General features: G+C 38.8%; 1 protein-coding gene across 2 annotated transcripts in view; it reads right to left on the reverse strand.

The window, feature by feature from the left end:
• Positions 1 to 17,846: 17,846 nt before the first annotated feature.
• The window catches only part of KIF27 (kinesin family member 27), an 88,699-nt gene continuing 80,791 nt past the window's right edge, over positions 17,847 to 25,754 (reverse strand). For both annotated transcript variants that reach the window (XM_060301086.1, XM_060301085.1), the window contains one exon: positions 17,847 to 18,815. In XM_060301086.1, coding sequence (XP_060157069.1) covers positions 18,331 to 18,815 — 485 coding nt within the window. In that variant the 3' untranslated portion in view covers positions 17,847 to 18,330. The remainder of the gene's footprint in view (positions 18,816 to 25,754) is intronic.

A 25,754-nucleotide genomic window follows, 5' to 3' on the forward strand; every position in this document is an offset into this window, starting at 1 on the left:
TCTCATTTTGCAAGCCAAGTTAAGTGACTTACCCAAAGCCTCACATCTAATAAACGGCACAGCCGGAACACAGCTGTCCTGACTTCAAATTCTGTGCTGCTTACCGTTGTGTCACATTATCTTCCTAAATCACTTTGTTTCAACTAATAGTAGACGCCCCCATAGGTAAGACGCTGCAGGGTTACAGAGGGGAGTTAAAGCTGTTATCCTTGCCTTCAAAATAAGAAATAATACAAGGATAAAACAGTTAAAAGACAAACCATGACAGATGCCATGTGAAAAATACAGAGTACTGCAGAATATCAGAGAACTGCTCACACCTGTCTGGGGAATCAGGAAAGAAAGGCAGTCAGGAGGAGAAGGCATTTGGGATTGACCTTGAAGGAGATGGGGATGGTTTTACAGCAAGAAGAGACAGCATGAGAACATATATGAAAGTGAATCAATGGAAGTTGTGTTCAGGAAAAGCAAATGGTAAGGCTCTAGGGCATGTTGAGAAGTGGCAGACACAGAGGAGAATGGGGCCTGGGATGCCAAGTGGAAGAATTTGTATTCAAATCATTACTTAGTTTTTGTGGTTTAAAAGTTTGGGGGTTTAAAAACCTTGCTTTTCTTTCATCTCTCTGTGAATGGATACAGAAATGAGAGGTGGGAAAATGGTCAGATAGACTTGCCATAGGCCAGGTAAAAGGTAATGATAAATCTGAACTAAAGGTAAGGCAGGAGGAATTTAAAAGAGCTTGGCTAAAAGATGATGTGGAAGCAGAATCTACAGAATTTGGCATTTGATTAATTGGTTTTCCAGTAAGAGGGGATTGCTTGAGAACATACATGAAGGAGGAAGAGAAAAATTAAAGGTAATGGAGGTTTTGAGTTTGGAGATAATTATAGAAGATAGAAAAAAGACAATTAGAGATAGGAATAGGAACTTCTTGAGAGATCAATTTAGACTTGGACATTTTAAGGGTTTGAAAGATTGTTGAGACAGCCAGATAGAGGTGGACACTGAGAAGTTAGATGTAAAGGTTTTGAAGTAAGGGTAAGAGGGTTGAACTAGAAAATAGATTGGGAAGTTATCAGCCTAGCAGTGATACCACTGTGAGAGAAAAAAAGAAAACAAAGGGCAGAATCTTGGAGAACATCTTCTTTAGAACCTTGCTACTCAAAGCATGGTCAGTGGCCCAGCCACACTGGCCCAGCATCACCAGGGGGTTTGTTGGAAAGGTGGAATCTCAGCCCTCCCCACCCCAGACCTGCTGAATCAGGTCTTCAGTTTAACAAGAACCCCAAGTGATTTGTATCACATTAAAGTTTAAGAAGCTCAGACCTAGATGAGAAAAGCCAACAAATAAAGAAGGGATCTAACCTAGATAGAGAAGCCAGCAAAGAAAGAGAGGAGGAAGTGGGAGGAGAACCAGAGAAACACAGAATCACCAAAGCAAGATACATTGGAGTTTCACAAAGACAGGGGCAGGAAGGAGAGTTGATCACAATATCCAAAACCACAGAGGTCAAAAAGTGCAAGGAAAGAAGGTATGTTTGAACTTTGTGATTAAGTGGTGTGGTCATTATGACCATGTTGTTCTAACTGAAAGCTTGGAAACTGCCCCTTTGTGATTGGGGACAGCCTAGAAATATAATCCCTCCAGTCCCCACATATATGGGACATATTAAAGTAGGCTTGTGGATTTCATAGTGGGACAAAGTAGAAGTTCTTTTCTAGTTGCTTCTATCTTCTCAGTGAAATAAGAAACAAGATCATTTTGGGAGACTGCTAATTGTCCATCACAATGTATTCTCTCTTTCTTCCTGACCACAGAGACTATTTTTCTCAGCCTTTCTTTCAGTTGGGTATGGTCAAATGTGAAGTTATTGCTACTGGAATGTGAGCAGAGATGATGTCGGCCACTGCCAGGCTAGTGTGCCTCCTTCATGCATTTTTCCTTCCTGCCAGCTGGATTATGCAGATGACTACAAGTCCCTGGAGTTGGCAGAACCACAGAAAGAACATGCAGGGATGAAGGAGAGCTGCCCATTGACCTGGAACACCCACTCTGGATTATTTTGTGAGCAAGGTATAAATTTCTATTGAGTGGGAGCCATAACATTTTTGTTTGTTATAACAGTTTAGCCTACTGTGGCTCATGTAGTTATTAACTGAAAGTAATGAGGGGGGAGTTAGCAGGGGAGGGAGAGAAGAAGAGAGATGAAATACTAGTCTGTCAGTGTGGGAGAGGGAATTGATGAGGGAAACATGGTAAGGTTTCCAGGCACTAATAACGCCCACCTGAGTGAGTGGCCATGAATTTATAGTGAGACCAGTCATTATGATTGTGCATTTTTCTCCAGACAGATTTAGTTGCTCATGCGATGTGCAAGCACTGAGTAGGCAGTTTTGGATTACCCAGGACTGAGATTTGGCTGGGCAAGTAGGATGGGGAGAGATTGGCAAAGGGTAGTTGAGGGTAGATGCAAAGGAGGCATTATAATTTCAGATGTGGTAAGAAATAAGGCTTTGAGAGGGGTGGGGAACTGTGAAAAGATGGGAGGGTGAATGGAATGGTGTTTCTGATCAGGTTGAAGAATTGCTGGAGTTTAGGTACCATAGAGAATGACCTGAAAAGAGAAGAGAGGGGTTGGAGAGTAGTAGGCTTGAAATTAAAATTAGAAGTAATGTCAGTAATGTCAAGGTGTAGGGAATGACCATAAGAGTGGGTAGATGCGATAGCAGAGGGAAAGATCATTCCAAGAGAGATGGTCAAGGAACTGAGAGGCAGTAAGAATTTGAAAGATATCTATGTCTATATCTATATCTATATCTTGCAAAGAATTATCTGCAGATGTGACAGTGGTGTTGGAGTAGTGAGTAGCTTTGAAGAGAGTGATAATGAGCCTGGTCCTAAAATCTTCAAAGAATGAGGGGCTGAATGCTCTGAATTAAGGTGTTCAAGGCCATCAGTGATTTAAGATGTTAAACTCTTGCATGTTTCAGGCACTTTAAAGTTTTGTTGCTAATGTGAGATTTCTAATTGCTTTTCTTTGACCTCTCAGATTACAGATGGTGACTGCTTTCTTTAAGAGGAAATGCCCATCTGTCTGTATTATAAAACAAACACATGCTAGGGTTCCCAGTTTAAATGACTATGCTTTAAAATTGGTCATAAACTACTCCTTCTACCTCCAACATGTATCTTCAAATAGACACATCAAAAGTGATGCTACCCTTGCCACATCAAATAATGTGCTGTAAATGTTAAAATTCTATGTGAAAAACCTCAGCTATAGCTTAAGCTAACAATAAATAGGGATTGATTAGAGGCCTGACAAGTTGAAAATAACAAGATTACCTGTAGTTTAAAACATGAAGTACCCCATTATATAGCATAGGTGGTCTGGAGTCAGACTGCTAGGTGTTGAATCACAGCATCCATCTCATGGGATTATTGTGAGGATAAAATATTAATATATATAATACATATAAGCATTTAAAAGACTTTTTAGCACATATAAGCACTCAATAAAATTTAGGTATATTATTGTACTAATCTATATCTAATTCTTATAGAATTGCCTATAACTATAGTTGGACTTTTCCCACTTAGAAAACATGTTCGTTACATCTATTCGTGTTCATGGTAAGGAGACTTCTGGTTAAACACGGTGCATTGATCACATGTTTTTCCCTACTCACTCCAGATACCTCATTAAAATGAGAGTGAAGGGATAAAAAAGGTATAAACCCATAAAGACAATGCAAACAGGAAAAAAGATCCCTGCTGATGAAGGATGTCAACAAACTTAGGAACATGGAAGGAGATGGATGAGTGACAACTAACTTACCCAAACTAAAAAATTTAATATCTAAGCTTCTGGGAGGAGGTTGACCCAGCCAGAGTGAACCTTTTCACATCCCAGACCCTGGAAAGGGTCTGAAGCTAGAGCTGCCCCACCTCTGAAAGCAGAAGTAGAGTGGGACTGAGAATGAGAATTTATTATGAAGACTTTATGATGAACAGTGGGATCCTTCCTTCCCCCAGTCCCTAACCCATTCCCTCCTGCCTTAACTCAGCAGACAGGAAGTTTACTTTCTGGACAGTTTGATGCAGAGCTCCTCTGGACCCCAGGCAGAGCTAAGGACAGGGATGACTCACTCCATAGAAAAGCAGAATTAAATGAAGTTATGCATGTTGAGTTATGAGACATATCCCCCCCACCCCAGCTTCATTCCCGAATTCAGATTCTAGAATGCTGGGATCATGTCAGGCAACTAGAACCTTCCTCTGGGTGGAAAACCAGCTGGTCCAAGAGTAAAGGCCTACAAATATTGACAATTGGGGGTTCTGTAATGGAGAATGTGGCTTGTCACCTATCTCTTTACAATGAAGACCAACAATAGACAAGTCCTGTTCCTACCAACAGAAGCTCTCATCCACTGTTAGTCAATAGTGAATAGTCCAGGATCTCCAGATATTTGAAGAAACCTCCTTACATGAAAGAGCCTGAAATGAACAAACAGGGTAAAGAAAGAAAAAAAGAAAAAGTCAGAGAGAGAGGGAGGGAAAGAAGGAAGGAAGGAAAGAAAGAAGAAGAAGAAGAGAAAAAGAAAAGAGGGGCTTCCCTGGTGGTGCAGTGGTTGAGAGTCCGCCTGCCGATGCAGGGGACACGGGTTCGTGCTCCCGTCTGGGAAGATCCCACATGCCGCGGAGCAGCTAGGCCCGTGAGCCATGGCCGCTGAGCCTGCGCATCCGGAGCCTGTGCTCCGCAACGGGAGAGGCCACAGCAGTGAGAGGCCCACGTACGGCGAAAAAAAAAAGAAGAAAAGAAACAGAGACAATGGAGGGAGCAGAAAAAGATGTCAAAGTAAAAAATTTTAACTCACATATGCTCAGGAATCTACTAGAGGGAGATGCCTCATCAAAATAAGGGTGTAAACCAAGAAACAGAAACACATAGGACCTACCTGGTAAACAGGAGCTCCAACAAAAGAGAAAATAGGGAGAATTCCTGAGATAAAGGTGAAGGGAAGTTCCAGGATGACGACTGTGTAGCAGGCCTGGAGAGCAGTCTACTCTGACACAGGAGGATGGAGGGCTCCAGAAGGGATGTCTCCAAGGAAAAAACAAAACAACAACTATAAGAGCCACAGAATTGATCGATTACCTACTGTGTTTGAACCTTATGAGAGAAATTTCACAGCTCTGGTGGAACATAAAGATGAAATGGTGATAGGATATAGAGAAAACTAAGCAACCCAAGGAAGAGGGGGCTATAAATTCCAGGGAAAACAAAATAATTGTGGTGGACTATATGATTGTTTAGTACTTGATGTTACCTTCCTGGAGGAGAATTATACTTCCCTGCCCCATTGATGTCAGACCCGGCAGGGTGAATTACGGTGGCCAGGGAAATAGAGGCACAGGCAGAAGCTTTAGAGCCATGTCTCTGAGCCTGCCACAAGGTGGGCACTTGTTAGAGGCTGCCTCTGGCCATCTGAGTCCTGAATGCAGACACGGTAGAGCGAACTGCAGCTGGCCTGCCGCCAACATGCTGTGTAAATGAGAAATAACCCTTTATTGTTGTAGGCCACTGAGGTTTTTGTGGTAATTTGTTAATGCAGCATAATTAACCTCTCCTGACTGATATAACATGGGATGCTGTGGACAATATATAAAATAGAGATTAAAATATATAAACACTGAACAATGGGATATAAGCATATTGGGAAATTAGTAAATGGCATAAAATGGCTAAAACGGAATAACTAAGCCATGGCAATAGAAATGTGCTCTTTAGGGCTTCCCTGGTGGCACAGTAGTTGAGAATCTGCCTGCTAATGCAGGGGACACGGGTTCGAGCCCTGGTCTGGGAAGACCCCATATGCCGCGGAGCAACTAGGCCCGTGAGCCACAATTACTGAGCCTGCGCGTCTGGAGCCTGTGCTCCGCAGCAAGAGAAACCGCGATAGTGAAGAGGCCCACGCACCGCAATGAAGAGTGGGCCCCCACTTGCCACAACTAGAGAAAGCCCTCGCACAGAAACAAAGACCCAATACAGCCAAAAATATAAATAAATAAATAAAAGATTACTGTTAATTAAAAAAAAAAGAAAAAAGAAATGTGCTTTTTAGAAACATGGAGTTAAATAGTAGAACAGCAGTTTTCCTCTGAGAAGCAGGCATCAGAGTGACGACCAATGGAGCAGGGCCTTCTGTTTATTGTTACGAGCCTTGTAATTATTTGACTCAAACCATATATGCTGTCACTTTGAAAAAAATGACAAGAAAAAATGTAAGAAAAAATTTTTTTCTTACACTTAAGAAAAAATTAATGCCAAGTGAGAAGAGGGAAATGTTGTAGTATTATTGTTTTCTTGTTTTTTGTGTGTTTTTTATAAATTTATTTTATTTATTTATTTATTTATTTGGCTGCGTTGTGTCTTCGTTTCTGTGCGAGGGCTTTCTCTAGTTGCAGCAAGCGGGGGCCACTCTTCATCGCGGTGCGCAGGCCTCTTACTGTTGCGGCCTCTCCTGTTGCAGAGCACAGGCTCCAGACGCGCAGGCTCAGTAGTTGTGGCTCTCGGGCCCCAGTTGCTCCGCGGCATGTGGGATCTTCTCAGACCAGGGCTCAAACCCGTGTCCCCTGCACTGGCAGGCAGATTCTCAACCACTGCGCCACCAGGGAAGCCCAGTATTATTGTTCTTAATTCAGTCAATTTAATAGACTGATCATTAATCATCCCACAGTAATATTAAGATTGTAAGTAAAACTATTCCTGATTAATAATTAATTTTAAAATATCTTTTTCAAGAGAATTGGATGAATCAAATAAGCTAAACTTTTTCATTCTACCTTCACACTGTCCACTACAAAATAGAAATGTCAATATGGCTTTGCTAGTATTTTGACTCAGCTACCTCCTTCCCTTGCCCTTACTATGGTGTTATTTATAGTGTACTATTTATATGAAGTCAAACATCACTAACTTGAATTTGAAAAATGACCTACGTGAATATGGAATTGTTTTATGAAAGGCTATTTTGTACTTTCAAAAATAATTAATTTTTAAAATACCCTCTCACACTAGACCCCCCCCCCCAAAAAAAAAGGATTTTCCTCAGGAGCCTTGCAGTGATTAAAATCGATGTTATGCATAGATATAGACACAGATATCACCTATAAATTATTTGTAAATAATTAGTTCTACTTAATGGGTTTTAAATTCTCTTCTGGTATTTTGTACATCATTTGTACTATGTCTAAAGAGAAAGGATTTCGGGCAGCAAAAGTAAACCAGTCCAATTGCTGTGTAAATTGTACAGAATAAATGCAGCAGGCTTTCCATAGCCTTTCGATTCTTTAGTGTGGTCCTTTTGTGATCTAAGCTACCTTCCTATCCTCAACTTCAGCCATCCCTTACACCCAGCACTAATTCAGTCACTCAGCAGATCCTTATTTGGAGTCCCCAATGTACTAGGACCATTACTAAACTGCTTGCTGTTCCCTGAGTATATGGTGTTGTCTCCCCTTTCTTAGCCTTTGCAATGGGGTTTCCTGATCTAAAATGCTATTCCTCTTATTCTTATACCTTCTAAAACCCAACTTATCCATTAAGACACAAGGGGCACCTTCCCTTACCCTTGAACGTTAAAAGCCCTTCCTCCATACTCCCATAGTGCCCTCTATATTTTTACCAGAGCCATTATGTTCTCCTTTATATTGTGAGTCCCATTAAAACAGAAACCTGGCCTTTTACTCACTTGTATGTCACTAGAGTGCCAGGCTCCTTGTATGCGTTCAAATGGTCAAAATGTTACTGTCTGTCTTTATTCAACAGTGTGTGCTTCTTGGTGGATGGGTCTGTGATTTATTAAACTATGTTTTTTTTTAGCATAACACCTAGCACATAGAAATTGGTTGAATAAATTAGCTTTCTCTGCATCACCATTAATCTTTAAAATATATAGCATTGAGGAATATGCAGAAAGTATCCTCATGATACAGAGAGACAGGGTGCTGAGGATTGTTCCATTTGTGTTTTACTTAAATAGGAAAAATACATGTGAAAGACCTGAGACTATAGACTACAAAGGCCAAATTACCTAGTGGTGCTCTATGCTCTTACCATCCTTCACCTAGCAATAAGAAAAACAGAAATAATTCTTGAAGAAATAATCTTAAAATAATCAGCTAAAAAGTTATGATCATCATCAACAAAAAAAAGTTGGATTTCTGGGAATTCTTTAGCAGTCCAGTGGTTAGAACTCCGAGCTCCCACTGCAGGGGGGCACAGGTTCAATCTCTGGTTAGGGAACTAAGATCCTGCAAGCCGTGCAGTGCGGCCAATTTAAAAAAAAAAAAAAAAAGGTGGATTTCTGCTCGTTCAGTCAGTTTGTATGGGTAAACATTACCTAAGTTCCTTGATTCATGGTGTGGTGTGTTTCTAACCCAAATTTACTATTCATCACAAATTGTGATCAATATACAAAAATTAGTTGTATTTCTATACACTAGCAATGAACAATCTGAAAATGAAATTAATAGAACAAGTCCATTTACAATAGCATCAAAAGAAAAGAAATATTCAGGAATAAATTTAGCCAAAGAAGCATAAGACTTGTACACTGAAAACTACAAAAGATGGTTAAAAGAAATTAAAGATATAAATAAATAAAAGACAGCCCATGTTTATGCACTGGAAAACTTAATATTATTAAGATGGCAATACTCCCCAAATATAGATATATATTCAATGTAATTCCTATCAAAATTCCAACAGACTTTTTTGCAGAAATGGGTAAGCTGTTCCTAACATTCATAATCAAACTCAAGGGACCCCAAATAGCCAAAACAATATTGAAAAAAGATAAAGCTGGTAAACTGACACTTCCCAACTTGAAAATTTACTACATAGCTACAGTAATCAACTGTGGCACTAGCATAAGATATAAGCCAATGGAATAGAATCAAGAGTCCATAAACAAACTCAAACATCTATGGTCAATTAGCTTTCAACAAGGGTGCCAAGACACCTCAGTAAGGAAAAGATAGTTTTTTTCAGTAAATGGTGCTGAGACAACTTGATATACACACGCAAAAGAATGAAGTTGAACCTCTACCTCACACCGCATACAAAAATTAATTCAAAATGGACCCTAGACATAAATGAAAGAACTAAAATAATAAAACTCTTTTTATTTATTTATTTAATTTTGGCTGCTTTGGTCTTTGTTGCTATGCGCAGGCTTTCTCTAGTTGCGGCAAGTGGGGCCTACTCTTCGTTGTGGTGCGCGGGCTTCTCATTGTGGTGGCTTCTCTTGTTGTGGAGCATGGGCTCTAGGCACATGGGCTTCAGTAGTTGCAGCATGCAGGCCCAGTAGTGTGGCTCACAGGCTCTAGAGTGCAGGCTCAGTAGTTCTGGCACATGGGCTTAGTTGCTCCGCTGCATGTAGGATCTTCCCAGACCAGGGCTCGAACCCATGTTCCCTGCATTGGCAGGTGGATTCTTAACCACTGTGCCACCAGGGAAGTCCCAACAATAAAACTCTTAGAAGGAAAGACAGGTGTAAATCTGTATGATATTGGAGTAGGCAATGGTTTCTTAGATATGACAACTAAAGCAAAAACAACCAAAAGAAAAAAAGATAAACTGGATTTCATCAAAAGCAAAAACTTCTACAATGCAAAGGACACCATCAAAAAAGTAAAAAGACAACACAGAATGGGAGAAAATATTTGCAAATCATATCTGATAAGGGACTTGTATCTAGCAAATATAAAGAACTCTTACAATTCAACATTGAAAACACAAATAGCTCAATTTTAAAGGGGCAAAGGATTTGAACAGACATTTCTCCAGAGAAGATAAACAAGTGGCCAATAAACACATGAAAAAAATATTCAGTATCATTAGTCATTAGGAAAATGTAACTCAAAACACAGTGATATACCACTTCACATCGACTAGGATGGGTATAATAAAAAAGACAGACAATAACAAGCGTTGGCAAGGATGTAAAGTAATTGGAATCCTCATACACTGCTGGTGGGAATGTAAAATGGTGCAGCTGCTATGGAAAACAGTTCAGCAATCTCTCCAAAAGTTAAACGTAGATTTACCATATGAATCAGAAATTCCACTCTTAGGCGTATACCCAAGAGAACTGAAAACATATTCACACAAAAGCTTGTACACAGATGTTTATAGCATTCTATAGCATGGTTATTCATAAGAGCCAAATTATAGAAATAATCCAAATGTCCATCAACTCATGAAAGGATAAACAAAATGTGGTATATCCACATAATGGATTATTATTCAGTCATACAAAGGAATGAAATACTCTTACAGGCTACATGAATGAATCTTGGAAACATTATCCTAAGGAAAAAAGCCATACACTAAAGGATGTATGAAATGTCAAAAACAGGCAATTCCACAGAGACAGAGAGATTAGTGGTTGCCAGGGGATGGGAGAAAATGAAAATTGGGACTGATTACTAATTAAAACAGAGGTTTTTTTGGCATGATGAAAATGTTCTGGAATTAGTAAGATTGCACAACACAGTGAATATACTAAAAACTACTGAACTGTGCACTTTAAGATGGTAAATTTTTTGTTATGTGAATTATATCTCAAAAAATTTTTAAGTGGAATGTGATCCTAAACTTAAAATAAGTTCTAAGCAACTGTATAGATCAAAACAGTAGATCTAGAGCAGTTTCCAATGGCTCAGCAAAATTAGTCAGTGCTCTTCCCCTCCCATAAAAACTGGCTGGATGGGATTTCTGTGTTCAGATGCAATTTATGATAATTGCCCCTTTTGAGCATGCATGCACTGGGTCAATTGAAAAGCAATTTTTAAGTTGGTGAGCTTACATCTGTTTTTTACAGCTTTGTGTGTTTGCCTAACTCAGAAACCATTTCTAACTAAAAAAAGGCATCCTTGATTCTCTATTCCCTTACCCTGCTTTATTTTCTCCATAGTACTCATCACTGCGATCAATGTAAGTTCCTTGAGTGATAGGGCTTTTAGTTCTCAGCTCTAGCCTCAATGATAAAAGGTTAATAGAAAACATAAAGCAGAAAAATGCCTACAAATATCTAAAGAAAATTTCCATCAGTTGTCTATAGATGCCATTTTTGTGATATCTTCAGAATACAGGTAACTTTAATTATCAGCTCACCCTTTGAAAGAGGTACAGATTTTTCCCCGTACAAGAACTAAACCCCGGGGTACTGGCCTGGTTCTGAAGGGTGTTTTGGTTTGCTGTAGCCTGGCCAATTAAACTCACATAATCAGGTCCTTACATCTTAGTTTCCCTTCTCAGTGATTAGTGAGATAGTGAACTTTGTAATAAACCTTATAAGAGGACCAATGAAAGTAACTCTCCCAGGAAAAGTGTATGTTAGTATTCTTCCTCTCTATTTGTTCACAATCCACTAGAATACTTCTGATTATAGGTTCCATTACACTTAAAGTCTTGGCCTTCTCTTTGATTACTTGGCTGCACAGGTCATGGGTGCTTTGATCTAAATAGAGACAAAGTATTCCTTAACATTGGCAGATACTTGTGAACTAAGGGAAATGAGCTTCCCTCAGAATACTTACAAAGGAGACTGCCATGGTAATGTTAGATTTAATTCTAATATACTTCTTGTATATAGTAGCTAAGAGTATGAAAGGCCAAAGACTGACTTTGCTGTTAATTTGATCACATACCTATACATGTACCAAAAAATTAACTTTTACAGTTTCCCTAAGGGAAAAATTGAGCTTAAAATATTTACCAAATAGAAACTAGACTTTTCAGTTTTAAGGAAAGTTATTTTCTTTCTTTTTTTTTTCTTTTTAATTTTTGGCTGCGTTGGGTTTTTGTTGCTGCACTCAGGCTTTCTCTAGTTGTGGCGAGCGGGGGCCACTCTTCATTGCGGTGCGCAGGCTTCTCATTGCGGTGGCTTCTCTTGTTGCGGAGCACGGGCTCTAGGCGTGCCAGCTTCAGTAGTTGCAGTGCGTGGGGTCAGCAGTTGTGCCGCACGGGATCAGTAGTTGTGGCGCACGGGCTCAGTCGCTCTGTGGCATGTGGGATTTTTCCGGACCAGGGCTTCAACCCGTGTCCCCTGCATTGGCAGGCAGATTCTTAACCACTCCACCACCAGGGAAGTCCCAGAAAAGTTATTTTCTAGCCAGAATTCATCAATAACAAAAAAATGTAATTGTTACTAAAGAAATAAGTAATAAATGGCCAAAAACTGGTGGTTAAAAACCCAGTAAAAACATATTTTTTTGTTTGTAAATCAAAGAAATAGTAATGAAGCACTTCTGAGGCCTATAAAAATAGACTCAGCCAAGTCTTTAAAATATTTTCTTGTGAGAATTGAATTCACATGAAACTTCCCAGAGACTAGTTATTTCTACTGTTGCTAACATATATAATTAAAACTCTGAGAATTTGTTTTAAAATGTTTTTTGATATATATAAAATAAGCAACCACATTTGTGCTAAAAAGTTATCACATTTTGACAACCAACTCCATGGAAAACCTACTTGTAATTCTATCATAAACATGTATGATCCTTTAGTTTTCAAAGTGCTTTTATATATTTATTTGATAAAGCAACAAACTATTTACATGTAGTAAAAACAGTAGTTTCACTACCAAATAATTTATTAAATAATTAGAGTTGCATTTGAAAAATAAGGTTTTGATTTTAAATGCAAGGGAGTGATTCATACATTGCTTTCTTTTAAAAGAAATGGCTGTTTGGTGTTTTAGAAAATATAATTATTTAAGGTACTCCATTAATAAGATTATAACCTGGGTCATTCTGATCATGTTCTGGTTGTCTTACAGCCAGTGACACCTAGGGAAAATGTCCAGTGAAACAGACAGGCTTACTTCCAGGCTTTGAATGGAACAATTTAAATGCTGCCCAACCCCCAGGTGATGGGTATGAATTTCAAAAGAAGACTGGCACCTCAGTATACAAATACCTTGCCCTTTTCCCGATCTAGAAAAAAATAATCACGCTAGAAAGTGACAACAAAACTTTGATAATACTTATCAAAACTTTGATAAAACTTATCAAAATTATAAATTCAGATTCACTCCTTATTCCTTTTCATGGTGGACAATGAAATACCACTGAAGGCCACAAACAAAAATGAATAACATCAGTTCAGCCTCTCAAGGCAGTCTAAGAGCTGCTGGTTTGTAATTATGAATGGAAGTCTTTTAGCCAAAGATTTTTCAGGAGAAAAATTCAGGGATATTTTAGCAGAGAGAAAAATTAAGCAAAATGGTTAAGTATTGTTTTATAAAGATAAATCCTGTCAATTCTGCCTACAGTGTTTGTTTTTGCATATTCTTGATGGTTCTTCAACGGTAAAATCACTTAAGTCCTTCACTTAAATTCTTCAGTTTATGTTACAACTGATGAAATTTATCTAAAACTAATGTTTCTTGTAATTCTCTACTGAATGGCTCCACAATTTCCATTCAAATTCTGTCTAGGGTGGCTTTTTTTCATACAATCCTGAATTAATAGTAATCATAGGAAGAGAGATCAGTATTAAAAACTGGGATGTATATTTTCAAATGGCAAATTCAATACTAACTAGGAGTATTCTTTAGGGTATAGAGATAGCCAAAGAGTGAAGTTAAATTTATGTTGCTTCAAGAGAAATAAAATATATTCTCTTAAAACATTTTTGAAAATTCCTTGCTGGCCTATGGAATGCTTTAAAATAAACCTCTTTTTCTTCTCTTTTTATCAGAGCTATTTGAATCCTGGAACACTGTGAGGAGTGAGGGGAGCTATAATCTGCCTATAATTTGTTGTTACTTGGGGCAGGGTTCAAGAAGTGGTTCTTTTAAGAGACCCCTCAGATCAAATAAATTCTAACAATATTTACCACTTTGGACTTGAAAAATCATACCTTGCTTTGTATATACTGTAATAAGCTTGAAAACACAATAATACAGTATGCAAATATTGTTTCAAGATGCATTTCTTTTGTTCTACTTTAATTACATAAGTATTTACTAATAAATGGAGTTTTAAATTTCCAAAAATCCTAAGTATACAAGTTTTTAGATGTTTAGTTTTCTACTCTTCTGTTGTGAATGGTTCTGTTCCCTGGACATATAAGGATCTTGCTCATTATAACAAAGTCTGTGAGATTGTTCTATTTTTCTCTTTGAGTACTGTAGAAATCACTCAGTGGAGTTTTGTGTAATAATTTACCAATAGAACCTAATACCTAAATCTAAGTCAATATATTTGGGTTCAGTTAAATTACAATAGTGACAATTCTGTTGATTCATTGTGGACATTCCTAGGAAAGAAGATATAAAAATGGACAAAAAGAACTATGCAAAATATCAAAAGCCAACATTATAACATCAAGTTTTTCTGAGCTTTCTTTTTATAATTTCTCTTGTTCTAACTACCACCACATTGAGGTATTTTTGGTGTCAACATGAAGGCCATCATAAAAATCAAACACCACTCTAGTATTCGCTGCCACGTATGCACTGCATTCCAAAAGCAAGGAATGGAAGCAGTCACCCCTAATGCAGGCATTAAGGGGTGCATTGTTTGTAGAGAATTTTAGAACAATGAAACTTATGAAAAGTCAGTCTACTTCTTATTATTAGCATCAAGGTAAACAATGACAGTGATAAAATACTCCTTGCCATAAGAAAGATGCTCCTATATCCACCCTTTGAGTATTACTGCCCAGATGAGCTCAAAATACTACATACCCAATGCATGAGATATTTATTGTGGCAAGATCTCACTCTCAACTTTATTTTCTATTTTTGAAAATATAAACATAGAAGATATATGTGTTATCAATCTAATCAAGGCAGCCTGCAGCCCGTTATATCTTTAAATGTAAAATATACATAATGAATATTTTAAAAAATTCCAGTGAAGTTGAGAGAGGAATTGTAGACATGAGTGGACACTGAGCTTTCATTATTCATACTCCAGGTGCTTTATAAAATCACAAGTATGTCCCTAAGGAAATAAATGAAAGAGCAGAACATGTCACACTTGCTTTTAATGCATGAGAATTTGTGTTGACTATAGAACCGAACTCCCACTAAGGACTTCACTTCTTAGCAATTCATTCTAAAACTTAGTATGACACTTTGTTTTAAAATATAAGACACCCATTCTTAAATAAGCATTTATCACTTTATTGACCTGGACTATTACAAACAAGCCAATGGCAATAAAGTCCACATTACTGAAGATCATATGTATATTTTTGCTGACTCCTTGGACACTAAGTTCATGAAGATATGAAGAACTAAGGGGGGGAAAAACATTAGCGAAGGAAAACAAACATTAAAGCACAAAAGCACCTTCACTGATGTTCTTGCCACCCATAGTTCTCAGACTCATAGAATTCTCCAACTCTGTTATCTACAACACTCTGGAGTTAGGGAAAGAACTAGTACTTTATGGAGGCAAATATGTTTCTTTCCAAATGCTCTGTTATAGGTGGAAAAAAAATAATGAACAAAAAAACCCCCACAAACATATTTCATATACACGCAAAAAGGCAAAGACAAAATGTTTAGACTAAGGAGAGCATATGAAACAGAGGGTAAATTTATTACTAGTTAATGTAAAAAAAATTGTACTTGCCTTGGGGGAGATGACAATTTTTCTTTCCTTTGTGACTGCACTGACTAAACAAGAAAGACAAGAGGTTCACTCCCAGAATATATTATCCAGGACATGATTTATATGTTTGTTTATTTATATGAAATCTATCATAGCATATAAAGGATGTATGTTTAACCAAAAGGAAGAAAAAAAATTGTACCTTTGTTATTTAGATGTCAGTTCACATTTGCATTATCAAATCTACTCATTGTTGGTTTAATATAAATTTTCTTGCTTTGTTAGTGAGCTGGCTTTTAGAAAATGTGTTTATATTTCCACAGGTAAAGCAAATATGTGTCAATTTCTTGGGCAAGCAGAATTCCAATGTCAAAATACATTCTTATATTAATTATTTCTAAATTATTACTTAATTTTATAAGGAACTTAAAATTAGGGGCTTCATTAATATGTACATATTAATAAATATATGATTGCTGTGCTTTGCTAAGGCACTGGCCTTTTGCCATTGTCTATCTATCTATCTATCTAAAACACACATTATATACAATATATATATTAAATACATATCATACAAACCAAAGGTAAAAAGAGAAAACTAGCTGAAAACAGGAATCTGACTTCAAATAGTCCCTGTTAAAAAAATAAAATCTCTAAGTTGGTTTGTAAATTTGTTGGTTGAAACAGTTTCTCATTGGGCCGAAGTTATAACTTGTGGTTCCGTTTCCAGGTTAAGTCCACAGAAGTCTATTTAACCCATAATTCAAATGAGTTTTAATACCATACTTAAGAGATCTAGAAACTATTCACCAATTTAGAAGTTTGTTTTGGCTTGGTTTTCTTCTCCTATAGGAACTGTTTTTTACCGGTAAGACCAAGGAACCCTACTTCCTAGGGGCTAGAAAATAGAAAAGGAAAACAGTCTTTGAGCACAGGGCAACAGTCTGGGTCTTAGGTAAGATGGTCAGGGTCAATAGCAACAAAGGAAAGAACAAAAAAAACTTAGTATCAGGTAGGAAAAGTTGGAGTCAGTAATAAAGTGGGTTACTCTCATGGAGTAAGCTTCCATAAATCAGGGTGATTTTGCTACTGCCCCCCAAAAAAACATTAATTGGTTTAAGAAAAAACTTTATTTTACAAGCAAAAGTTTGGAAAAGTAACAAAAATAACAATATAAGTAACAAAATCATACCTCTGGTCATTATAATGAAATGTTTTCTGTGATTGAAAACTACGATGAAAAATTTGTTGGGCAAAGCAATGTTTAGTTCTTAATTCCAAACTGAGGTTTACATTATATAAGATTTAGACCAAAAATATCTTGAAGAAAAAATTTCATTTACATATTTACAACCCCCGTGCAATCTGGGCGGCCTGTGTACAGGCCTGACTAACCAGGTTGTAGAGGAAAAAAATCTCAGATTAAGCCCATCAACTTATTAGCTAAAGATCCTCTGGCTAGATGTCAAGCTTTATAGGTGTACTCCATATGACTAGATACCTTTTCCTTGATATGTTAGAATACTTCAGTGTTATTCTGTCCTTGTTTCCCTATTCCATGGAACTGTATTCATTTCTCCCAATTTTAGTAGCATAATGAGAGATATGCTGAATAGATAGGGCAAGAGAGAGATGATAAACCTATATTCCAAAATATTAGCAAACCAATAATATAATACTCTAAAAGCAATTCCAGAAAAAAGAGCAGAGACCATGTTTAAAAAGTCAAGAATGATCACTCAGCCTCTGAGGAGCATAAATTAACCTTAATCCCTAAACCTAGCCAGTTGCCTTAGCCCATAGAGTGCATTCTGGCACAAATTTTCAGCTGTTTCAGCCAAAACATATGCAGCAGGTGACTCTCTCTCTGATATAAGCAATATTTAATTGTTTCTTTTTTTTTTAAATAAGATGTTGGGGGTAGGAGTTTTAGTAATTTATTTATTTATTTTTGCTGTGTTGGGTCTTCGTTTCTGTGCGAGGGCTTTCTCTAGTTGTGGCAAGTGGGGGCCACTCTTCATCGTGGTGCACGGGCCTCTCACTATAGCAGCCTCTCTTGTTGTGGAGCACAGGCTCCAGACGCGCAGGCTCAGTAGTTGTGGCTCACGGGCCTAGTTGCTCCGCGGCATGTGGGATCCTCCCAGACCAGGGCTCAAACCCGTGTCCCCTGCATTAGCAGGCAGATTCCCAACCACTGCTCCACCAGGGAAGCCCCCTGTTTTTTAAAAAAATAACAAAATATACTTGTATTTGAGAATAACAATATAAATTTATATTATAATTATTGTATTATAACATACTCTTATAATATTACAATATACTTAATAATATACTTTTATATTATATAATAATATACATTTAATGAATATTTTAGTTTATTATTCTACTCTTAGTTTTGTTCTTCAAATATGCCTGGAAAAAATTTTAAGCAAATTTAGATGTGGAAACATTTAAATGTTCCATTACTTGATAAAGTATGTGTTTGGTTATTATGGAAATACAAATTAAAACTCCTCAAATATACTATAGAAGATATACATATCCATGGTATACAAAAGGATTAGGGATTACTTCCTCCCCTTCTTCTTTTATCCTGAGGGAACAGCTAGTGAGCTTAAGCTTTAATTTTTAACAGATTAGAAAAAGGAATCTTACCACCTACTAAATTAAAATTTTTCTTATTAAATGCCTAAGTTTTTAAGTCACTCATTTTCCTAGCTACTTCAATGGAATCAGCAGTCATAGACCCAACCCCAACTCCAAGACTGGAACTTCGTAACAACAGTTCCAAGGCAGAAATCTGACGTAACTCTTTGCGACACAACTTTACACGTGTGACACTATGCAACTGTGCCACATTTCCTACTGGCTGAATTTGGGGTGTTGGTCGACTGTGAGATTTTGTAAACTGATTGCCATCCCTTTCTGTTTTGGCCTCATTGCTTAACAAATGCCCACTAGTGGGTGCTAAAGAGCTATAAATTGGTGGTAATTCTGCGCCTTCTTCCCAGAGTTTCTGAGGATTTGGTTGTGTTCTTGAACTGCTTGCGGAACTGTCCAATTGTCTTTCCCTTCCACTTAATTTTATACTTTCAGTTCTGGATGCCCGTTTTAATTCTTCTGAAACCATGCCTGCTTCTTCTGGGTTCTGTACTCCATTTCCAGCATCATGATCTAAAAATAATCCAAAAAGCAGAAAAAAAAATTAAGAGGTTTCCTCCAAAACAGGTATTTTAATCATGATATCTTAACATAACTACATTATTATCATGCAATATAAATTGTCTTCCAGCTTTTTTTGTTAAGTGACTTCTTTGAGAGGAACAGAAGTGTGAACATTAATTATTCTTATTTCACTTAGAGGCATCTTCCATGTGAATAACTGAGAACTTTCAATTAATAGAACAAAACTGAGAAGTAGTCTTCTAGAGATTTTGGTACCCCTGGAAACACAGAGGTGCTTTAGGCCTCTCTGGTGCCCTTCCACACCTGCCTCTGCTGGGCTTGCCACTGGTGAATCACATTTCAAATCCTGGTCATATCTCCAGGGAATGTTCTGGGACTTGGCATTATATGTGTGAAAAATCTAGTCTTTTTTTTTAATTTTTTTTTTTTGCGGTACACGGGCCTCTCACTGTTGTGGCCTCTCCCGCCGCGGAGCACAGGCTCCAGACGCGCAGGCTAAGCGGCCATGGCTCACGGGCCCAGCCGCTCAGCGGCATGTGGGATCCTCCTGGACTGGGGCACGAACCCGTGTCCCTTGCATCGGCAGGCGGACTCTCAAGAACTGCGCCACCAGGGAAGCCCAAAAATCTAGTCTTGATTGAACTCCAAGCATGAGAGCAGGGTTCTTCCGTCTGAATGTACTCTGGGGTACATGCCACTGCTTTCACCATCAAAATGGAAATGACAGCATACCCCTCAGTGGGGACCACCTTGCTGGAATGAGTGATAGGAGTGAGTGAAATTATCAAAGCTTGAGGCCCTCAAATCATAGAATAATCTAATATCAAAGACAAAACTTACTTAAGGGAAGTCCATATAGGTACTAGACCTAATGCAAAGAAACAATGCCAACTTTAAAATATGTTGATGATGCAATTAGGACACTTCTGGTCCTGCGAGAACCAAGTTTAAAAACAGAAGTTGCACACTGGCAGCTCCCAAGCCAAATCTGCCCACAGACATGTTTTACTTAGCCTATAAAATAATATGTGATACAAAATTTAAAAAGTGGAAAGTTTCATATAAAAATATAGATTTCCAGATTTTAAAGAAAATGAGAAAAACTGACAATTTCTGCCTGGCAACAGCAGCTGGAGCAGAGCTGCCCCTGCCAATTTAGACAACTGCTGCAGTCCCACCGCTCACTTTGGCTTCCTGGCTTCTGCAGGCATTTTAGTTTGTGACCCTGGTTTAAAACATAATTGATTTTCTATATAACCTTTAAAAATTGTGAATAACTCTTTTGGGGCTTCCCTGGTGGCGCAGTGGTTGAGAGTCTGCCTGCCGATGCAGGGGACACGGGTTCGTGCCCCGGTCCGGGAAGATCCCACATGCCGCGGAGCGGCTGGGCCCATGAGCCATGGCCGCTGAGCCTGCGCGTCCGGAGCCTGTGCTCCGCAACGGGAGAGGCCACAACAGTAAGAGGCCCGCGTACTGCAAAAAAAAAAAAAAAAAAAATTGTGAATAACTCTTTTGTACACCTGAAATTTATATAATATCATACATCAACTCTACTCAATAAAAAAAAGAAAAAAAGGATTGATTTTCTAGTTTTTAAAATTCTTCTCACAAACAAAAAACTTGAACTAGCAAATGACATAAATCCTCATGTGGAATTAGCAGGTACAAACTTGATCATAGTGCTCACAGTGGCTCCCCAACTTTGCTGCACATTAGTGTCACCTGGAAGCTTTTAAAAATCCTTTGGCCTAATAACCTATAATGGAAAAGAATCTGAAAAAGAGCGTGTGTGTATATATATATCTGAATCACTTTGCTGTACACCTGAAACTAACAGAATATTGTAAATCAACTATATTTCAATGAAAAAAAAAAAAATCCTGATGCCCAGGTCACAGAGTCTCGGGGAGGGAGCCAGGCATCTTAATTTTTTTTTTTGCGGTACGCCAGCCTCTCACCGCTGTGGCCTCTCCCGCCGCGGAGCACAGGCTCCGGACGCGCAGGCCCAGCGGCCATGGCTCATGGGCCCAGCTGCTCCGCAGCATGTGGGATCCTCCCAGACCGGGGCACGAACCGTGTCCCCTGCATCGGCAGGCGGACTCCCAACCACTGTGCCACCAGGGAAGCCCCTTAATTTTTAAAGATCATATGAGAAAGAGCAGAGATGGGCTCATTGGAAAGGCTCACTCCCAAGCCCACTTAGATTCCTCACAATATAAAGTTTCCCTCTTCCAGAATTTCAACACCAAAGGAACAAACTAAAGAAAGATTTATTCACCCATAGTCACACAGCCAGTAAAAGAAATTAGGATCCCAACCAGATCTTCTGACTCTAGTATCCTGACATGTAGAGTTTTATAGTGGTTTAAATTGATACAAGAATAGAGTTTTGGGGGAGACCTTCAAGATGGCGGAGGCGTAAGACATGGAGATCACCTTCCTCAGCACAAATACATCTGAAATACATCTACATGTGGAACAACTCCTACAGAAAACCTACTGAACACTGGCAGAAGACCTCAGACCTCCCAAAAGGCAAGAAACTCCCCACATACCTGGGTAGGGCAAAAGAAAAAAAAACAGAGACAAAAGAATAGGGACAGGACCTGCACCTCGGGGAGGGAGCTGTGAAAGAGGAAAAGTTTCCACACACTAGGAAGCCCCTTCACTGGCGTAGACAGGGGTTGGGCGGGGGGGAAGCTTCAGAGCCACGGAGGAGACTGCAGCAATAGGGGTGCAGAGGGCAAAGCGGAGAGATTCCCGCACAGAGGATCGGTGCCGACCAGCACTCACCAGCCCGAGAGGCTTGTCTGCTCATCCGCTGGGGCGGGCGGGGGCTGGGAGCTGAGGCTCGGGCTTCGGAGGTCGGATCCCAGGGAGAGGACTGGGGTTGGCTGCATGAACACAGCCTGAAGGGGCTAGTGCCCGAGGAGAGGGGATTCAGAGCACCACCTAAACGAGCTCCTGAGACGGGCAAGAGCCGCGGCTATCAGCACGGACCGCAGAGACGGGCTTGAAACGCTAAGGCTGCTCCTGCAGCCACCAAGAAGCCTGTGTGCAAGCACAGGGCACTGTCCACACCTCCCCTCCAAGGAGCCTGTGCAGCCCACCACTGCCAGGGTCCTGTGATCCAGGGACAACTAGCCCGGGAGAACACACGGCACGCCTCAGGCTGGTGCAACATCATGCTGGCCTCTGCCGCTGCAGGCTCGCCCCACATTCCGTACACCTCCCTCCCCCCGGCCTGTGTGAGCCAGAGCCCCCTAATCAGCTGCTACTTTAACCCCGTCCTGTCTGGGCGAAGAACAGACGCCCTCAGGCGACCTACATGCAGAGGCAGGGCCAAATCCAAAGCTGAACCCCGGGAGCTGTTTGAACAAAGAAGAGAAAGGGAAATCTCTCCGAGCAGCTTCAGGCGCAGCAGATTAAATCTCCACGATCAACTTGATGTACCCTGCATCTGTGGAATACCTGAATAGACAACGAATCAGCCCAAATTGAGGAGGTGGACTTTGGGAGCAACTGTTGACTTGGGGTTGCTTTCTGCATCTAATTTGTTCCTGGCTTTATGTTTATCTTAGTTTAGTATTTAGAGTTTATTATCATTGGTAGATTTGTTTATTGATTTAGTTGCTCTCTTCCTTTTTATATATATATATAGATATGTATATATTTTTCCTCTTTCTATTTCTGTGAGTGTGTATGTGTATGCTTCTTTGTGTGATTTTGTCTGTATAGCTTTGCTTTTACCATTTGTCCTAGGGTTCTGTCAGTCTGGCTTTTTTTTTTTTTTAACTATAGTTTTTAGTACTTGTTATCATTGGTGAATTTGTTTTTTGGTTTGGTTGCTCTCTTCTTTGTTTCTTTCTTTTTTCTATTACTTTTTAACTTTTTTATTTTTAATAATTATTTTTTTAAATAACTTTATTTTTCTTTCTTTTTTTCTCTTCTTCTCCCTTTTCTTCTGAGCCTTGTGACTGACAGGGTCTTGGTGCTCCGGCTGGGTGTGAGGCCAGTGCCTCTGAGGTGGGAGAGCTGAGTTCAGGATATTAGTCCACCAGAAACCTCCCAGCTCCATGTAATATCAAACGGCGAAAGCTCTCCCAGAGATCTCCATCTCAACGCTAAGACCCAGCTTCATTCAATGACCAGCAAGCTACAGTGCTGGACACCCTATGCCAAACAACTAGCAAGACAGGAACACAACCCCACCCATTAGCAGAGAGGCTGCCTAAAATCATAATAAGGCCACAGACACTCCAAAACACACCACCAGATGCAGTCCTGCCCACCAGAAAGACAAGATCCAGCCTCATCCAGCAGAACACAGGCACTAGTCCCCTCTACCAGGAAGCCTACACAACCCACTGTACCAACCTTAGACACTGGGGGAAGACACCAAAAACAACAAGAACTACAAACCTGCAACCTGCGGAAAGGAGACCCCAAACACAGTAAGTTAAGCAAAATGAGAAGACAGAGAAACACAGCAGATGAAGGACCAAGGTAAAAACCCACGAGACCAAACAAATGAAGAGGAAATAGGCAGTCAACCTGAAAAAGAATTGAGAGTAATGATAGTAAACATGATCCAAAATCTTGGAAACAGAATGGAGAAAATACAAGAAACGTTTAACAAGGACCTAGAAGAATTAAAGAGCAAACAAACAATGAAGAACAACACAATAAATGAAATTTAAAATTCTCTAGAAGGAATCAATAGCAGAATAACTGAGGCAGAAGAACGGATAAGTGACCAGGAGGATAAAATAGTGGAAGTAACTACTGCACAACAGAATAAAGAAAAAAGAATGAAAAGAATTGAGGACAGTCTTGGAGACCTCTGGGGCAACATCAAACGCACAAACATTTGAATTATAGGGGTCCCAGAAGAAGAAGAGAAAAAGAAAGGGACTGAGAAAATATTTGAAGAGATTATAGTTGAAAACTTCATAATATGGGAAAGGAAATAGTCAATCAAGTCCAGGAAGTGCAGAGAGTCCCATATAGGATAAAACCAAGAAGAAGCACGCCAAGACACATATTAACCAAACTATCAAAAATTAAATACAAAGAAAAAACATTAAAAGCAGCAAGGGAAAAACAACAAATTACATACAAGGGAATCCCCATAAGGTTAACAGCTGATCTTTCAGCAGAAAGTGCAAAACCAGAGGGAGTGGCAGGACATATTGAAAGTGATGAAAGGGAAAAACCTACAACTAAGATTACTCTACCCAGCAAGGATCTTATTCAGATTTGAAAGAGAAATTAAAACCTTTACAGACAAGCAAAAGCTAGAGAATTCAGCACCACCAAACCAGCTTTAAAACAAATGCTAAAGAACTTCTCTAGGCAGGAAACACAAGACAAGGAAAAGACCTACAAAAACAAACCCAAAATAATTAAGAAAATGGTAATAAGAACATACATATCGATAATTACCTTAAATGTAAATGGATTAAATACTCTAACCAAAAGACATAGACTGGATGAATGGATACAAAAACAAGACCCATATATATGCTGTCTACAAGAGACCCACTTCAGACCTAGAGACACATACAGACTGAAAGTGAGGGGATGGATAAAGATATTCCATGTAAATGGAGATCAGAAGAAAGCTGGAGTAGCGATTCTCATATCAGAAAAAATAGATTTTAAAATAAAGACTATTACAAGAGACAAAGAAGGACACTACATAATGATCAAGGGATCAATCCAAGAAGAAGATATAACAACTATAAATATTTATGCATGCCACATAGGAGCACCTCAATACAAAAGGCAAATGCTAAGAGCCATAAAAGGAGAAATCGACAGTAACACAATCATAGTAGGGGACTTTAACACTCCACTTTCACCAATTGACAGATCATCCAAAATGAAAATAAGTAAGAAAACACAAGCTTTAAAGGATACATAAAACAAGGTGGACTTAATTGATATTTATAGGACATTCCATCCAAAATCAACAGAATACACTTTCTTCTCAAGTGCTCATGGAACATTCTCCAGGATAGATCATATCTTGGGTCACAAATCAAGCCTTGGTAAATTTAAGAAAATTGAAATCGTATCTAGTATGTTTTCCAACCACAACGCCATGAGACTAGATATCAATTACAGGAAAAAGTCTGTAAAAAATACAAACACATGGAGGCTAAACAATACACTACTTAACAACCAAGAGATCACAGAAGAAATCAACAAGGAAATAAAAAAATACCTAGGAACAAATGACAATGAAAACACGATGACCCAAAACCTACAGGATGCAGCAAAAGCAGTTCTAAGAGGGAAGTTTATAGCAATACAATTCCACCACACGAAACAAGAAACATCTCAAATAAACAATATAACCTTACACCTAAAGCAATTAGAGAAAGAACAAAAGAAGCCTAAAGTTAGCAGAAGGAAAGAAATCATAAAGATCAGTTTAGAAATAAATGAAAAAGAAATGAAGGAAACAATAGCAAAGATCAATAAAACTAAAACCTAGTTCTTTGAGAAGATAAACAAAATTGATAAACCATTAGCCACATTCATCAAGAAAAAAAGGGAGAAGGTTCAAATCAATAGAATTAGAAATGGAAAAGAAGTAACAACTGACACTGCAGAAATACAAAGGATCATGAGAGATTACTAAAAGCAACTCTATGCCAATAAAATGGACAACCTGGAAGAAATGGACAAATTCTTAGAAAAGCACAAACTTCCGAGACTGAACCAGGAAGAAAAAGAAAATATAAACAGACCAATCACAAGCACTGAAATTGAAACTGTGATTAAAACTCTTCCAACAAACAGAAGTCCAGGACCAGATTCCTTCACAGGCGAATTCTATCAAACATTTACAGAAGAGCTAACACCTATCCTTCTCAAACTCTTCCAAAATATAGCAGAGGGAGGAACACTCCCCAACTC

Source organism: Globicephala melas, chromosome 6, assembly GCF_963455315.2.
Source record: "Globicephala melas chromosome 6, mGloMel1.2, whole genome shotgun sequence".
NCBI classification, from domain to species: domain Eukaryota; kingdom Metazoa; phylum Chordata; class Mammalia; order Artiodactyla; family Delphinidae; genus Globicephala; species Globicephala melas.